This window comes from Diabrotica virgifera, chromosome 9 (genome assembly GCF_917563875.1).
Source record: "Diabrotica virgifera virgifera chromosome 9, PGI_DIABVI_V3a".
In the NCBI taxonomy this organism is placed as follows: domain Eukaryota; kingdom Metazoa; phylum Arthropoda; class Insecta; order Coleoptera; family Chrysomelidae; genus Diabrotica; species Diabrotica virgifera.
In genome coordinates, this window is record NC_065451.1 from 78,252,955 (window position 1) to 78,271,849 (window position 18,895).

The window sequence follows — 18,895 nt, forward strand, 5'->3', positions numbered from 1 at the left end:
GAATCAATATATTGATATAACAAAAAGAAAATATAAACAAAAGCTTAACTCATCCAATAGCTGTTCCAACGCAAACTAAGTCCTTTTAGGGTGTTTCCTCCAGGCACTTAAAAATCCAAAAAAAAAAACTGCTGTATGGAAGGCTGTTGGGAAAGAAGCAAAACTGCTGTTGTGTTTATGGTCCTAGGAAGTCAGGTAATGGTCTCGAAAACAATTGCACCAATATAGGTGGATGGTTAAACAATGTACATCAATCCACAAGGTGTAGGTGGTGAGTCTACAATCAAAATAACCTTTAAGAAATGTACGGCTTTCTCATAGCAGCAGTTATAACCCCATCCATCCATTACACTTATCCAAAACAAACATTACTATACAAAAGTTCAATCAAATAATTCAAAATAAATAAATAGACATCTTGGTTAAGTCTTGTCAAACTTGTCAATTCAATGACTTAAAAGACACATGCGCATTTGCATGCATCTAGAAGGTGAAGTGCGTATGTAGAAGTGTCTGTTTTTCTATTGTTGAATGCCCTTTTGTGTTCTGCAATCCGTTTGTCGAAAGTTCTGCCAGTTTGACCGATGTACGTTTTCGGACAGTCACCACAAGTTAGTTTGTACACACCACTCTGTAGTTGCTTTCTCTTTCGGCTTTTATTGTTCTTAATATATTTGCTTAAGTTGGTGTTATTCCTTATAAAGCTGGTGTTATTCCTTTCTTTTTTATGTATGTCTCCGTATATCATAAACCTACCCATACTGACACAACTATACACAATTCATCATCCCATCCTAAACAACACAAATTAGCAGCCTACCATAGCATGATACATAGACTGACAGAAATTCCCATGACAAAAAATAATTTCGAGATAGAACTAAACATCATTAAACAAATAGCAGTAAACAACGGCTATAACGAACAAACAGTTAACAAAATTTTAAACCAAAAACTCCATAAGAAAGCCCTGAAATTAGTGTATCCACCACCACAGAAAGAACCCAGTACCTTCTGCTCTCTCACATATACTGGCAAGATAACAACAACAATAGCCAGATACATAAAAAAGAAAGGAATAACACCAGCTTTCAGAACTAACAATAACTTAAGCAAATATATTAAGAACAATAAAAGCCGAAAGAGAAAGCAACTACAGAGTGGTGTGTACAAACTAACTTGTGGTGACTGTCCGAAAACGTACATCGGTCAAACTGGCAGAACTTTTGACAAACGGATAGCAAAACACAAAAGGACATTCAACAATAGAAAAACAGACACTTCTACATACGCACTTCACCTTCTAGATCATAATCATTCTTTCAATGAAGAGTTTCAAATTCTACATATTCAAAATAAAGGCCTTAAGCTATCCTTTTTAGAATCTATGGAAATTAATAAACTGAAAAATACAGATATAATTCTGAATGACCAACTCGAGACAAACAGCTCCCCACTCCTCAACCTCTTCAGTTGAAGACTTAAAAAGGCAAACACATTGTAAACTATATCACTTGAGAAAGGCACTCCGCCGAAACAGCTGTAGTCACTTAGATATAATAAATTTTGTGGAAGTATAGAAAACAAACGTTTTCACTTTTTTAGACATTTACCTTGCACGGGTTTCCATGTCAGCTCATCCACTGAATTTGGAATATCCACTTCACTTGAAGATGTAGATGGATCCACTTCAAAATAACGTCCTCTATTTTTTGTGAGATGGTACTTGTATTGGCACAGTTATTGTCTAAGGTATTAGATAGCACAATCTTCTTTCGAAGTCGATGCTCTACTCGTAGTTGGCAGAGAAATATCTGTAACAAGCATTTGTCATTAGAATCGATAAATCATCTCTTATAGTAGGATAGCAAAGTATGCTAAATGTGCAGTCACTCGAGCGCTGTGGTGACCTATTGGGTTGCGATTATTAGGTCCTAAAACCAAAAAAACTTACGTAAAATTTTACATTTTAGTGGGGACTTGCCATTTTTTAATTTAATTTTCCAATCCAAATCTGCAATAAAAATTTGGGGCTCCTATTTCAAATTTTCAAGTAACCCCCACCCCACCTCCTTGGAGGGTCGTATTTCGTACGCGCTCGAGTAACTACAAGAATCCCCGCTTGGGCTCTCCTACCATTAGTTTTAAAATAATATTTTAAAAATGTGTAGTAGCCACTACCAAAATTCGCAACATAAGAAATATTGGTCGCGTTTGTAACTAAAACCAGTAAAGTTTCACACTTACCTTCAGCTGATAAACTGCCAGCTCTAACTCTCTTGCGTTTGCGTTTTTTCACATTTTCAAAAGTCGAGTCACTGTGACTGCTTTCGGAACCTTTCATAGAATAGTGGTCCGATAAGTATACATCTCCAAAAAGCGAATTTTCGTCGTCAGACAACATTTCTTACATCAGTATTTGTAATCTTTCTTGTTCTTTCTCGTACGCCATTTTTTATCACAAAAGCAGTAATTTATCAAGCAAACTATACTTTTTACGAAAACAACACACCGCAAGTATCGATAACGTACAACCTACTGCCAAAATTTTCAAATTGTGACTAGTTCCAGCCTGAAACAAATGCCGGACACGTGATTTACAGTTTGCTTACGGTGTTGCCAGGGATGTATCCGCGTTGGATACACGCGGCCACAATAATAAAATATGCTTATTGTGGCCGCGTGTATCCAATGCGGATACATACTAAAAATGACGTCATATAACAACCAAATCATGTTTTTACAGGTTTTTCTTAAACTAGCATACTAAGACCATGTTTTATATTTGTTTTCTTCATTTTGACAACTTTGGCCTGTGGAACCCTATTTTTGTGTTACCATGGTGCCACTCAATGTGTTAAAAGATTTTGCCATTTGAATGGACATTAATAGATTAGTTCCCAAGTTAAAATTGTCATGATCATCGGAGTACCTTCTACTACCCGGGCTACGTGTGTGCGTAGTTGGCTGTAAAACTGTGTGCCTAGTTGGCTGTAAAATATATGTAGTTTAAACTTACTGAATACAAAGGTCTTGATCCTTCCCGATATCTTTTTATGACATCTTTCATGACTTTCAATTTTATTATTTCTTGAGCTGATGGCCGTCGAATTACTTTCCAGTAAATTTTTTAGTTGGACACAAGTTTCTAAAAATAAATTACGGTATTCGCATAACAAATCTAGCTGTATAAAATATAGCCAACTGAATGACCACTTTTCAATATTTTTTAACTGCAGTAATGAATACTTTTTCGTTTTAGAAGATTTTTCCATTTGAATAGATATTAATAGAGTAGTTCCCAAGTTAAAAATGTCATGATGATCGGAGTACCTTCTACTACCCGTGCTACGTGTGTGCGTAGTTGTCTGTAAAACTGTGTGCCTAGTTGGCTGTAAAATATATATAGTTTAAACTTACTGTAAATAACGGTCTTGATCCTTCCTGATATCTTTTTGTGACATCTTTCATGACTTTAAATTTAATATTTCTTGAGCTGGTGGCCGTCGAATAGTGTTTGTTGATCTCGTTTTTTCCAGTAAATTTTTAAGTGGGACACAAGTTTCAAAAATAAATTACTGTAATTATATAACAATATCTAACTGTATAAAATATAGCCAACTGAATGGCCACTTTTCGATATTTTTTAACAGCAGTAATGAATACTTTTTCGCTGTAGAAGATTTTGCCGTTTTAATAGATGTTGTTCTGAACCTATTTCCTTGTGGCATTTTTTTATAATTAAGTATTTTCTATGGGAAATAAGCCACAATTTTACTAAAAAATTCCCTCGTGATTTACTATGGAATCTCTAACGCGAGAATTTTACTGTCATCGTTGCATTTGGTTGTCTTTTTAAAGACAGATCACATGCTATGATTTTTTTGCGACGGATATTCTTGAGTTGGGATTGATTTCATGTAATCGAATGAACTATATTTTAGTAAAGTCGTCCCAGGAACGCAACTCATAAATATTGGCGATATCATTTTAAAGGCTTCTACTTTAAAATGTATAATATACGTCTGAATTGCCAAAATAAATTAGTCAGATTAAATAAATTATTAGAAGAATTTCTTTACTTAGCAACAACATTTTTGTTTATTTTAATAGTATTTTGTATTTTGACAACGAAACCCGATTTGGGCTTCGAAACTTTAATAAATTCATTTTTTAGTAAAATTGTGACTTATTTCCCATAGAAAATACTTAATTAAAGTTTGAATAGATATTAATAGAGTAGTTCCCAAGTTAAAAATGTCATGATGATCTGAGTACCTTCTACTACCCGTGCTACTTTTGTGCCTAGTTGGCTGTAAAACTGTGTGCCTAGTAATGTATTAAAAGATATACAAGACCTTGCCGAAACGTGAATGAACAGACTCGTTTTGTTTTTGTATGTCCACTTAATTAAATATTTGTGTGTGATGGATTCTATTTTAAGTATAGTGAAAGCATACATAGAGAACGTAAATTGATTTTTTTGTTGTCCGCAGCAATTATCCGAGTAAAAAATAACTTGTAAATCACTATCGTCAATTTCTAATGCCTTCTTGGTTAAATATTTGAAAACACACGTTGCTATTTCGTTAGCTCCTCTTAGTGCCTCGACTTCACTCCAAACAAAACATTCGCAATGATCTTTTGAAAATTCATTTATTTTAAAATTACATACATTTAACTTGTACTTGTCTTATAATTATAGGCTGGATTATATGCACTAAAAAATGATCAAAATATGCATGAAATATGCTTTTAAAAAGTAACTTAATATGCCTTTATTATATGAAATATGCACTTTTTTAATATAAATTTTACGAAAAAAAAGTTATTCTTGATAAAGTGCTCTGCATAGTCTAAAACCTAAGATGCAATCATCAGGTATCAAATTGTATCAATAATATACGAGGTATGTCCAAAAATATGAATTTCGCTCAAAAGTAAAGTGACTTTATATTTCACAATATCGAAAATTATTACCGTGAAATGGGGTGAGATTGATCAATTTTAACTTTTTTTTATATTTTAAACGTTTTTATTACTGTTCTATATTTAAACACTTCACGTGTTATATTAATATCTAAAGAGTAGTGATTTAACACTAGTTTTGTTTTAATTATTAAGAAAATCCACTTATCTCATAAAAAAGGGTAATCAATCTAGACCCGTGACTGGGGTGAGATTGATCATGATGATTTTATAGCATGAAACAGTAGTACTTTTAGATAGAATATGATCAATCTTAACCCTGACTAATTCGGTCAGACAGTTTTTCGAATTTTTACAAAGGGGTGAGATTGATCAAATGGGGGGTGAGAATGATCAAACTATTTTTATTGTACTATTCTTTATTTATACAAAAAAACATATTTTAACAATTAGAAATGTAATTCAGAACAATTTATAAAAAAAGAAAATTTGATTAACATTCTTTTATATTAATTTCTCCGCGAAAATGATATTTTTGTATCCTATCAGAAATCGTCTCAAGTGTCGGATATGGTAGAAAGGCAACTACTTCCTTGAAGGGAGCAGTAGATATGTTATTTTCAATTATTTTGAAAATCTTCCTCGATCCTGCTGATTTAAGGCCTTGAACTTCGATTTCTTCTCCTTCTAAAACTCCTTTTACCTGACAGACATAGCGAAATTCCGTCTTTTTCCGAGAACCAGACAAAAATATAACTAACAGGAATTTTCCCTTCGCGATGTTTTCTAATGAAGGACAGAAGTATTCAACCTCCTCTTCATCTTTGTTAATATTAACATCACTGTTGCTGTCTTCTAATTCCAGGTTTTCATTTGAATTATCGTCACTGGACTCCTCTGATGGTTTAGATGCTGTAACACTTTGACCAGGTTCAGCTGCTAACAGTTTTCTTTTACGTCTAGGTTTTTCAGAGCCGGAATTGTACCTTAGGTCTTTCAAAAAGTTAGTAAGCGAGCATCTAAGCTCGACTTCATCAATAGCGTCTTGTGGTAGCTTTTCCAAAACTCGATTGAGGTTGAATGGTGCAATGCCACATGCTTCAAAACCAGAAAGTAAATTTCTTTTTATAGCACTTTTCTCTCCGTCTGGATTTTAAGTGGGACTTTATTCATGATTTCAAATGTTTGCTTTAACAGCTTAGGAAATTCATTTTTCGAAATGCCAGAGGTTTTGGGATTTTGCATTTTCCATGATGTTAAAGTTTTCCTCCAGCTTTCTTTTAAGGGCCTGAAGAATACGACATCCAATGGCTGACAAATATTAGTAGAGTTGGCTGGTAAGCATGCAAATATTATATTAAAAAATACCAAGTTTCTTGTAAAAGGTATATATTAAAATACCCTAAATAAGGGTCACAATACAAAACGTTTTCGGATTAAGGAATCCATCATCAGTGTTTAAAAGCCCTAAAATTAAATATAACCTAATTAAATGAGATAAAAGTTAAAATTGACAGAGGTTTTCAAGAACAAGAGGTCATACTTACAAAATTTGCATGCCTGAGCCACCAAAATGTATCGGGTAAAAACCCTTTAAATGTAAATAATAAGGATGTTTTACATATTTATATAAAATTCATTGGATGGTATAGATCGAGGGGTAAACCACTAGCCTCAAAATTGTACAATGATTTCCAAATTTGGCAATCATTGCTTAATGATTCCCAACTATTTCTGATGATTCCTAAGGATTTCTAGGTTTTGCAATATGATTCCTAGGTATTTCCATATGATTTCCAAGGATTTCCATATGATTTGCAAGGATTTCCATATGATTTCCATGTGGTTTCAAAGGATTTCCATATGATTCCCATTTCAGTTTTTATTATTTTATAGGATTTAAATTTAAAACCGATAATAAAAATAATTAAAAACCAATAATTAAGCAAAGTAGCTTTATTAACATAATAAATAACATAAAAAAATATGTTTAATTTTTTAATGATTTGATGGATTTGATTGTTTTGTATTTCTGTTTAATAGCAATCAAATCATTTCTTTTTAAAGAAAATGGTTCAGTTCCGCTTAGACTAACTGGTCCATAAAATATAAACTCTTTGTGAACATCTTGGATATCATCTTTTTTGGGCCACTTAAAAGTATCCAGGTCTTGTTGTAAAAATTTCACTTTAAACTTTTCTGAGCTGTAGCTGTTGATGACACGCCCTAGATACCATTGTGTATCATAAAACACAGCATAATAAGATTCTAGCTGAATTACTGGCATTTTTGTACTTTCGTTATGGCAATCTTCTAAGTCAGAGAAATCTTCACTCAAAGTTTCACTTTCTAAGCTAATCTCATCTGATTCAGATCGAGATTCAGATGTACTATCTTTATGAGCTCGTTCATGAGGTTGACGAAACATTTTTCTTTTTTTGATATTGCCTGCTGGTTGAAGTCCTTGGCCTGGCTTTTTCCTGAACTGTTTTTTTTTTGATAACCCCTTATGCGTATTTTTAACTGTCATTCCCTTTACCCGGAGCAGTCTGTCGGTTGATAAACGACCCTGTTTTTCCTGAAAAAACCAAATTAGAGTAGATTTTTTTATAATTCGTGTTTTTTTGTCTTTAAGTGTCACTGACAGACACGATTTTTGTGCTTTCTTTTGACCCGTATAGTCTCTCAAATGCAAAGAGTCATAATTATTAAATGTAGAGGTATATTCAAGAAACTCCCGGTCTTCATTAGAAAAGTCTGGCTCGAGGTCTGGCTCATGTTCCTTTGAAATGGTATCAGTGATAATTATACTTCCCTGCACCTCTTCTTGCTCTTCCGGATTGTCACAAGTCGGTAAATTAATTTCTATACAACAATCCCTGTTCATTTCCATCCCAATTTTTTTAGCGTCAGATAGTGCGTCTTCTTGGGCCTTTTTAATTATGTTAATCATTTCATCAGTTGATGGAAACTCAGTTACTTTAAAGACACTTGAATTATTTCCAAGTCGTTTGTTTTCTTGCCTGGGGAATCTAAAATTGGGACCTGGAAAATAAAGGATTGATCAAATCGAGAATTAAAATAACTTTAGCAGCCAATATGTTATTTACCTAAGTCTGTGCTTATCTCATGCATAGCTTGTATACGTTTTAATCTTCTTAAAACATCCAGCAGTGTATAATTTATCATAGTTGAAAATGTGCTACTCATGGACCGAGTTTCTATAAATTCTTTTTCACATGGCTGACTGCTATACAGCCATGGAAGCAAAGCTTCTGAAATTCCATTTTGCCGAAGTTTTTCAATGACTAAAATAATTCCATGAGCGTTTATTTCTATGCATGTATAGGCATTTGTGGTGATAAAATTCTTTTGGATATTTTCACCATTTTTTTTTAGCCAGGCTTTCCAAATACGCATGAAAAAAGTTGAATACCAAATTAGGTATACTCGTCTTTCAACACTAATTTCTTTTAACAAGAATGCATCCAATATGTTGCGAGTCAGTATTAAATATTGCCTTGTAGCTTCGGCGTTGGGAACTTCCTTAAGCATATTTGTGACATGTTCAGAACTTAACTTGTCTATTGCATTGAAGTTCATTTTGTCGGAAGCTAAAAAGAAAAGTGTCAGTGCATAGCTCAGAAATGTTTTGTGGACCGAAAATTATTATCTATGTAATACAGCCAAATGCATAATAGTCCTACCATAGCTACATACATACATACATATATATCTAGTTGGGACTTTAATTTGAATAAAGCTGACAAATTGATATATTTTTACGTTTTTCTGGAAGATTCTTGATTAGAAAAGTAAGTAGCAAATTTATTCTAGTATACTTACATTCAAGGAAGCTCTTGCATAATAAGTGTTTATCTCTAGGATAGTTTTCAATTATGTACCGGATATTGTCAATAGATACTCGTTTTCCTCCCATATTCATAGAAATATTTTCATTTAATAAACGAGTCTTAAGCTTCGTTGATATATGTATAGTGTCTTGAAAAACTGCTGGATTTTCTAAATTGTAATTCGCCTAAAAATAATTACAAATTAAGTATAGAATAGTAGAGCAAAATATGTATTGTTTTCGAGATTGTTTTATAGTGAGAAAAAAAATAAAAATTTTTGAGGTTTTATAAAATTATGAATTTAGAATATCACAGTACTATATAACTAACCTGAAAATAGGGAGAGTAAGGGTTCAATGAAGTAAATGACAATTTCGATATAATTTTCATACTTTTTAAGCACCGAGTGTCACCATCGCTTGAAAAGCCCAAAATTGTAATTCCATGTTTTCCTGCTTCCTTTATGAGATATTGCCATCGTTTATAAACATCTTCTGAGGTAAATCTATTATCACTGCCAAATATTGATATACAAAATGCGGGTGATCCATCTACTAATGGCTGAGCCATAAAAATATATGCATTTATTGCTAATGTTTTATTCTTAAAAGCATTTTCAATGTCGCTAACTGAATCAACTGGGAATTTGTTAATGCGAGGAAATCTCGTCTGTTCCTGTAAAGGTGCTACAAAGCCAACCATTTGATTTGAAGCTGAATCATATTGGACTTTTTTGATGAGTGCAGTTTGATCTTCGGATATAAAAATTATGGGTGGATAATTTCTCTTTTGTAAATAAAGTTTTAAGTCTTCAATTCTCACTTCACCCTCTAATATATTATTCATTTCTTCTAGTTGTCTGTGAATAGTTGTGACAGAAGGCAGTATATTTTTTAAATTTGAGTGCAATATTTCATAACTCATCCTTCCTGCGCTAATGAATATATAAAGCCAGAATCGTTTCATTCCATCATCAAATTTATTTGTGTGTCCTGATTTATTTTTAGAGTTTCTTATTGCTGAGTCTAATAGATATTTTAGTAGGCCTTTGGTGCCATAATTAAATTTATTAATGCCTTGATTTTCGGTAAGGATACTTAGGGTGTTTGTAACTTCTGGGTTAGTGTCTATGGCATGATTTATGGTATTTAGAAAAGTTGTTATTTGTGTTTGATGATATGGTAACTCATTTAATATGCGCAAGCTTCTTTCTCTTCTGGAATTGCTATCATCAAATAAAGATTTAGCTTTGGGAGACTTTACTTTTTCAGAACCATTATTGCTTTGATTGATTTCCGCTACATTGTCAAGAAAGAAAAAATCTTCCAATGGAGATGAATTGTCTGGATTATACTCTAATTCAGATACTGGGATATCATTTACAACTTGGCTGGCTCCTTGATGTTCCTCAGTAGAAAAATCATTAACAACAATTGTTCTTAGTTGACTCGACGATTGATTATCTGTTGGAGAGTCTGTGTCGAGGTCTGTGTTATAGTGTAAAAAAACCCCATTAGGATTATTTTGCTGTGCCTCATCATGAATTTCGTAATTTTGGTCAATGAACGAATCATTTTGACTCAATTCAGTAGTCAATTCCAAGTGCAATCCAGATGATGTCGAAGCTCCATAATTTAAATCTGTATTGGGATCGGTTAGGTCAAAGAGATTTCCTCTTGGATCTTCAAAATCTTGGTTTAAGTCACATTTTTTATTAGCATCTTTTTTTATAAAGTTAAGTATAGTGGTCTGAATTTCGGGTTTCTGCGGTTTAATCGGTAATTTTTTAGTTAAGTTGGTTCCATCATCTTTAAAATGTATTTTATAATGTCTCAGGAAGTTTGAAATCACCCATTTTCTTCCGGTTTTGGAGTTCTTCACTGAATAGGCTGAAGAAATAAATGTACATAAAGGGCAAGATATTTTTGCAGTAAATTCACCATCCATTTTGACTTTAAGGTTTTTGGAATTATTTAAAACATCTTGTAATCGTTCTTCACTAATTTTGCCTTTGTCGAATTCATTTCGTGAAAATTTATCGATATAGCTTCGACTAATATTTAAAACATGCTGCATCGCATAATTAACTTGCTCTTCATCTTGAGAAACACAACCATCATTTGGAGTACAAAAACCATCGCCTTCATTACCACTCTCAGATCGAGATGTACTTTTATTTGTCACTGTTCTTCTCTTTTTGGGGAAAGTTTTTTCAGCTGGACAGCCTTCAGACCTTTCACAAAGAAGTGGACGTTTTAGCAGTTTAATTTTTTTTTCTGATTCTTCCTTTACAAAGCGCAAAAGCTTTTTATGGCCTTCCGGAATTTTAAATAGAGAGCATTCTTCGCTGACAATTCCAAACATTGCTTTTTTTTCTTCTCCTTTCAATACCTTTGAAAGGACGTCCCTTGCATAACACTCCATTCTCTCAATGTCTTCATCAATATTAAACTGTGAAAGGGAATATAAATTATCAAATCCGTTGTATATAAGAAGTGATTTGAGATAAGCGGGAACTTCAGCTTCAAAACTTTTTAACAAACCATTAATATATTCCATCGTAAGTAACCTGAAAATAATAACAAATCTAACTCTTAAATAAAGCAATGCCTTTTTACGAGTATATCTCGGAGTATATATAGTACCTATTCTTATTAGATACATTATAACAGTGCTGTCAGATTCGAGCACAGTTTGATTGCAACGACGTACTTAAGCCATACTCTCTAACTTTTACACTGTTCATAATAATTTTATTTTATTTTAATTATTATGTAATGTTAGTTCAGCTAGTCCTAACAAGAAAGGTATAAATTAGTTATCATTAAAAATGTAAAATTTATAGGGCCTGGTTGGAAATCAAAGAAGCCAGAATGTTTGCTGGGTTTGTTAATAATAAATACAAATTAATAAATTTAAATACAGTGAATGCAATATTGACCCTTTAAATTTACATAGATACAAATCAAACAAATCTAAACAATTCAACTAGATTATTAGCTAAAGATGCTGATAATGTCGGTACAATCACATATTTTTTAAATTCCATACTCAAGAATTAGTATTACTTACCAGTTTTGTAATTTTTTAGCACTAAAAACACTCAAAAACCCACAAAATCTAAACAAAAACAAGGCAGCTAAAACATGTGTGAACACAAGTGATATTAAACAGTGAGGTTATTTCTATGGATTTCCACATTGATTTCCATGGATTTCCAAGTGATTCCCATGGATTTCTATGTGATTCCCATGGATTTCTATGTGATTCCCATGATTTCCATGTGATTCCTATGGATTCCCAAGTTGATTCCCATGTATTGCCAGGTGATTACCCAAAAAATGTACAATGATTTCTAATAGTGGTTTACCCCTCGGTATAGATAAACCTGGATGTTACCCAGGGCAACACAGGACTCTCCCCACGTGGTTGGAACTTTTTTTTTGGAGAAAACCTCACATATTGGATTTCAATGGCCAACTGACAAGTGAATTCAAGAGCAACCCAAAATGACATCAAGAACTGTCAATGTAACCTAGTTGTAATATTACTTCAGCCACAACATTAAAGATTAATTTAAATGTTTTAAGATAAAAAACAGTATCAAATTTACAAATAGTAAAAATAAAAGATGTTCACAAAATATGAAAGATTTTATTCTAAAAATAATGCATTAATTAAGTATTCAAAATAGGGAAATGAAATGTTTACGTTACAGGAAGTTATGCAGTCAACAATACCAATAGGTGTTGTATTGGTGGTATAAAATTGTCAATACGATTAGACAAATAATGGTAAAGGCCTTATACTAGGAACACAAAATAGTATGTAATGTGTACATATGTGTACGATTTTAAGAGGATTGATGAAATGATAATTGTTTAATGACTGATAACTTTCTTGGTAGTCGACCCCACATAAATTGTATAATGATAGAAAATGTGATAATTGTAAAAATAATGTTTTGTTTTTATCTGATTTTTATCTGAAAATGAGACTAAAGTAACTTGATGAAACTGAGTCCTCCAGAGACCTGACATCAAATTGGTTAAAAATGAAATGGTTGTAAATATGGGGGGGAGTAGGACGGTATGAGAAGTCTGACAGAGTATGTTGTGATATTGGACCATGGAAGATGTGTAGTGTGTTGTTATGAAATAATAGTTATCTAATCTATAAGCTATGAGATGAGGCTAAGAAGACAGGTGGCTGGAATGAGACTCAATTCTGATGGATGTGGTTGTATATGTGATGTAGGAGCTAAATTTTGGAAAATTAAAGCTGGTGTGAAATAATGAGGATGTAAGAGGATGAGGTACAAATGAATATTAAAGAGTTAAAGTAAGATGTTGCTTATCGACAATTGGGAGTGAAATAGATGTATGTGGTCGTCATGAATGGTGTAGCAGAGAAGAGGAAATTGTATCTGATGTGGTTTATGAAAAAAGTTGACGGTGTAGGGGTTGAAAATCTCGGTTAAATGACACATGGCGATTGACACAGTTAGGACTTCTCTGCTTCTCTTTAACTATTTCTAAGTCTTCATACAGGTCCAATTTTAGGAAGTTTTTTTGTGAAATATTATGTAATAACGAGACATCTTCTGGGATATTAAGGGTATGTTTGTTTTTTACAAGATGTTGAGAGAAAGTAGAAGTGTTTTCTCTTTTGGTGTGCTCTAAGGAGCGTGAAGATAAGGATCTACAGGTCCTACCTATATATGTAGCGTCACAATCAGAACATTGTAATCTATACACACCACTACGATCCATGTAGTTGATAGGGTCTTTGGAATTGGTAAGACACTGTCCCAGATTGTTGGGCACTTTAATAATAATAATAATAATAATAATAATAATAGCTTTATTGCCCAACAGTTTCCCATTTATAGGACAAATACAGAAAAAAAAAATCACATAATTCATTAGTATAACATCTACAAAGTAATAGTAGAGACCTAATCTAAGTAAAGAGAAGCCATTTTTAACAAATCATTAAGTGAGCACGAAAAAATATCACAATGATTGCAAATACTATTATAATTCTTACACATGACAAAAAGAGGCGATTTAACTAATATATTTGTTCTTGCTCTTGGACACTTAAATAAAACGTTTGATCTAGATCTAACTCGAGGAACGTTGAAATTAATTTGTGCAAATAAATCACTACAGTCAATACTGTTATGTAATAATTTATACAAAAATGTTAATGAACTAATTTCTCTCCTTAATTCTAAACTAACCATGTCAACTCTACAACATAATGTATTATTATCACATCCACGGTTAGGATAGAGTCCATCAATTTTAAATATCAGATATTTTATAAGTTTTCTCTGTACTTTTTCAATATCTTTTGTATAACAATTATATATAGGATACCAAACTAAACTGCAATATTCTAATTTTGGACGTACTAGAGAATAGTATAATAATTTTATTGGTGTTATGTTGGTGAAGTTTCTGCAATTCCTAATAATGAAACCGTACATTCTCATAGCTTCAGAAACTTTTTGTTCAATATGCAAATTGAAAGTTAACTTGCAGTCAAAAATGACACCTAAGTCTTTGAGGCTATTACATTTTTCCAAAACAGAGTTCTGAATTATATAGTTAAAGTTAACTGTCGTCAATTTCCTGCAAAAACTCACTACTTTACATTTTGCAGAATTTAATAGTAGTTTGTTATTAGTACACCATGTATCAATAGCAGTTAAGTTACGCTGAAGTTCTAAACAATCGCCAATAGTGTCGATCTTACAGAAAATTTTCAAGTCGTCCGCAAAACACAATTTTTTACAGTTAATTTCTTGAAACAAATCATTAATATAAAGTAAAAATAATAACGGTCCTAGATTGGAGCCTTGCGGAACACCAGACTTAGACAGAATTAAATCTGACTTAAAGCCATTATAGAATACATACTGTCTCCTTCCTATTAAATAACTACCAAAGAATTTAATTAAATTAACAGAAAATCCTAAATTTGATAACTTGGATAATAAATACGGATGAACCACCTTATCAAATGCCTTCGAGAAATCTGTATATACGACATCAATTTGTCCTTGTTCATCTAATACTTCAGAAATAAATTGTGTCATCACTACCAGGTTTGTGACGGTAGATCGTTTATCTATGAATCCGTGTTGAAAAGGTGCAATATAGCCGCGAACACACGGATATATACGATTATACAGAACAATCTCGAAAATCTTTGAGAAGTTACACAACAGAGAGACAGGTCTGTAATTAGATATATCAGATTTAACTCCATTTTTAAATATAGGACATACTTTTGACTCTTTCCATATTTCAGGATATTTTCCAGTTTCCAAAGACAAGTTAAACAGTTTTTGAAGCGGTTTGACAAATATTCGTGTACAATCTTTAACTAGAAATGCTGGAATATTATCTGGACCAGTCGTCATTTTATTTTTTAATCTTTTAAAAGCTTCCAGAATTTCATTTTCTTCAAATTTCAAAAAATTAATGGTTGGTAAATTAAAACCCTGAACGCTGATGTCCTCTGGTTCATTATTGTCAGTAGATACATATACTTTTTCAAAAAATGTTTTAAAAGCGTTGACAATATCCTGGGGATTATCAAAAGTATTTCCCTCATAGCACATTTCACCTGGAATTCGCGATGACTTATTTTTAGTATGTACATAAGACCAAAATGATTTTGTTTCAATGGTAATACTGTCTTGAATGTTTTCAATGTAATTGTTATATGCAGTTTTAATTTGCTGTTTAATAATTTTGCGCAATCTTTTAAATTCTATGTGATATATTTCGTTTCCTGTTTTTCTATACTTTTGACGGTTTTTGGCTTTGAGTTTAATATTTTTAATAATATCTGAGTGATACCAATTTGGATACTTATGTTTATAATTTTTGTATACCGGAACACATCTATCAACTATTGTATACAATATATTATAAAATTGCTTTAATGCTATATTTACATCATCGTAATTATCTAAAAAGTCCCAATTAGTTTGTAATAGTTCAGAATACAGAGAAGTGAAATTTGCTTTCCGAAAATTATACATTTTCGAATTAGAATTTGGTAAAAACCTAATTTCCTTTTTTCCCAAATTATTAATCCTTATCACAAGTGCAGGATGATGACCATCTTCTTTAACCAGTGAAGAATTATCATGAATAATATCACATTTCTCTGATGACATTACTAGATCCAACAAACGACCTAAGTTATTAGGCACATCATTGTATTGAACTAAATTAAATAAACTTAAAAAATCTAATACAGTTGATGTTTTTTTATCTAATCTGCTTTGATCTACAAACTTGGGTACATTGAAGTCACCTAATATAACAATGGTTTCATTAAATATATCCAGTTGTTCTAAACATTCAAAAAAGTATTCGAAGTCTTCAGAACTTAACTTATCAATAATATAAAGAACTAAAACATAAAATTTTCTATAACCAACACAACATTTTACAGCTAACATATCGATTAGGGGAAACTGTAGATCGTATGTGGATACATCGATAACAGACGATTTAATCTCCGTCTTCAGCGCTAATAAGACGCCTCCCCCAGTGGTTTTATCTACAACATCAAATTTTCGATCCTTTCTATACACATCGTATTGATCCGGAAACAACTCTAGACTGGACACATCCTTGTTCAACCAGGTCTCACTTAAAGCAATAATGTCATATTCACCCTCACTTACACTAGTATAAAACTCTGAAACTTTAGAGTTAAGACCACGTACATTTTGGTAATAACATATAAGTTCACATCCTACAACACTGTCGGGCTCTATTGGTTTAAAGGCACTACCTTGGGTATACCATTCATATACTTGATTTTGAAAGATCCATTTCCACTCGCATTCATGTTGTTTAGTTCAACCTTTACATTGTTGTAATAATTAATTTGATTTCTAGTTCGATCAAATGACATTGACACATTTTTGTAGTTCCCATTTCTTAGAAATTTAGCTTGCCGTATTAAAGCAAATACATCATTTTCATCATCTAATATGACCTTAATTGGTCGAATTCGCCCTTGGTTAACTTGCCCAAGTCTGAAGAGCTTAATGTTGGCAGTATTCACATTAGGATTTACGCTTGAGATTATTTTTTGAACTTCAGACTTATCGCTAATCTTACGATGATCCTCAGATAGTTGTTGATCCTGTTCCGGCACACCAAAGAAAATAACATTTCGTTTTCTTTTATTTCGTTCGTTGATTTCTTGTATTATTTCTTCCATTTCTAGTGGGTTCGAAGAAGATTTCAAAATCTGGTTATCATTTTTTAGGGCTTGTATTTCAGCCTGAAGTGAGAGAATTAATGATTTTAAGTCCTTAATCTGATTACCAATTTGCCTACAATTTATGCAAGACCAGTCACATCCCTTCTCTTCATCATTAATCAGTTCAAGCTCATTTGCACTAATGTTAACACAAGTATGTCTAAATACTTTAGTACACACAGAGCATTTTAACATTAAATTTGGTTTGTATGATTTGCTGCAGCAAGAGCATATTAAATTTGACGGCATATTTCCGAAAATACAGCTAACGATACGCTTATGTTCCTCCAAATATTTTAAAAAACAACAAGAAAAAAAAACAGACTGGAATGTGTTACCTTACTTTATGAATTCTTGTAATTAGCAAGCAATTAAAAATTCTAATATACCTGTTCCAAAAACACTAATTGCAAATCACTTTTTAGACTAGTAAAAGAAATCACAACAAATATCAAATATTAATACGTTGATTCGGTTATTAAAGAGATTCGATGTTGCTTCGATCGTTTCTCGACTACTACTCTCTCGACTACTACTATATTTTATACTTTGAAAGAAATATGAGTATTATCAACTGCTCTTTTAAGAATATATCTAATGTCTCCAGAAAGACGTTCATGAAGATATGGTAAGGAAGCATATGAGGGTTTGAAGGTCAAGTCTCTAGGGAAAGCAGTCTCTCTCAAGACTCTAAGGTGTCTCTTTTGAATAAGTTTGTAGACAATATTAGGATCGTAACCGTTGTTGAACGCTATTTGACGAAGAATATTAAGTTCTTTATCATAGTTTGATGGTGATAAAGGAATAGTTTCAAGTCTATGGATGTAACTATGGAAAGCTGCATATTTATGTGACATAGGGTGGTTAGAAGATAAAGGTATGACATGATCAGTCTGTGTTGGTTTCCTATAGATACTGAAATCGAAATGGTCATCTAATCTGGTAATAGTGAGATCAAGAAAGTTAATTGATTGGGAAGATTCTAGTTCCATAGTGAACTTGATGTTAGGGTGGATTTGATTGACTTTAGAAAGCAATAGGTCAGCTGAATTAGAATTACCGGAAATGAAAAGCAAAATATCATCTACGTATCTAAACCAATGGAGTATTTCCGGATTTTTCATGATATGAGTGGATTCTAAATGATCCATGAAAATATCAGCTAGGAGAGGGGATAAACAACTACCCATGGCTAGGCCATCAGGTTGTCTATAAAATTTATTATTAAATACAAAGAAGTCTTGAGCTAGACAAAATTGTAGTAATTGGATGATGGAATTAGTAGTAGACGTAGTAATAGAGTTGGCTCTTAGAAGAGAATGTACCAGATTAATAGTTTCAAGTTTAGGGACAGAAGTGAAAAGGTTGCTAACGTCAAGTGAAAGCATAGTAATGTTGGGACGAAGGTTTATTTGTTGGAGATTGTTGACTAGTTGAATGGTGTTTTTGACTGAGAAGCGAGGGGTGAAATTCGTCAAGTTGTTAATGAGATTTAATATGAATTTTGATAAGATAGATACTGGTGTGTTTATGAAGCTAACAACTGGACGGATGGGATGCCCTCTTTATGTATCTTAGGTAAACCATACAGTCTGGGTGTCAAAGGATTGCTTGGTATTTTATAGTAGGGAGCAAACTGTTCTGAAAAAAATTCTGCAAAGGGTTTCAGGTTGTCTTTAAGTTTATTGATGAACTTTTTTGAAGGATCGTCTGTTAGTGGAATGAAGTTGTTAGAAAGAAAAGTGATGACTTTGTCATTATATAACGTTTGATCTAGGATTACTAAGCAGTTACCCTTGTCTGCTTTGCTG

General features: G+C 32.5%; 2 protein-coding genes across 2 annotated transcripts; both read right to left on the bottom strand.

Annotated features, from left to right (window-relative positions):
* Positions 1-6,869: 6,869 nt before the first annotated feature.
* Positions 6,870-8,146, bottom strand: LOC126892580 (uncharacterized). Its single transcript, XM_050662143.1, has 2 exons — positions 8,040-8,146; positions 6,870-7,974 (listed from the first exon to the last, which is right to left on the bottom strand). Exons 1-2 carry the CDS (start codon positions 8,137-8,139, stop codon positions 6,920-6,922), a joined length of 1,155 nt encoding a protein of 384 aa, XP_050518100.1. The 5' UTR covers positions 8,140-8,146; the 3' UTR covers positions 6,870-6,919.
* Positions 8,147-8,150: 4 nt separating this feature from the next.
* Positions 8,151-11,722, bottom strand: LOC126891022 (uncharacterized). Its single transcript, XM_050660202.1, has 4 exons — positions 9,114-11,722; positions 8,776-8,968; positions 8,203-8,543; positions 8,151-8,159 (listed from the first exon to the last, which is right to left on the bottom strand). Exons 1-4 carry the CDS (start codon positions 11,445-11,447, stop codon positions 8,151-8,153), a joined length of 2,877 nt encoding a protein of 958 aa, XP_050516159.1. The 5' UTR covers positions 11,448-11,722.
* Positions 11,723-18,895: the final 7,173 nt, after the last annotated feature.

Coding starts and splice junctions, on each gene's coding strand:
- LOC126891022 (XM_050660202.1), bottom strand. CDS start 11,447: ATGTATCTAATAAGAATAGGTACTATATATACTCCGAGATATACTCGT. Junction 8,969..9,113: donor CTTACTCTCCCTATTTTCAG/GTTAGTTATATA, acceptor AATTATTTTTAG/GCGAATTACAATTTAGAAAA. Junction 8,544..8,775: donor ATGCAAGAGCTTCCTTGAAT/GTAAGTATACTA, acceptor TTTTCTTTTTAG/CTTCCGACAAAATGAACTTC.
- LOC126892580 (XM_050662143.1), bottom strand. CDS start 8,139: ATGAGTAGCACATTTTCAACTATGATAAATTATACACTGCTGGATGTT. Junction 7,975..8,039: donor TGAGATAAGCACAGACTTAG/GTAAATAACATA, acceptor TTTATTTTCCAG/GTCCCAATTTTAGATTCCCC.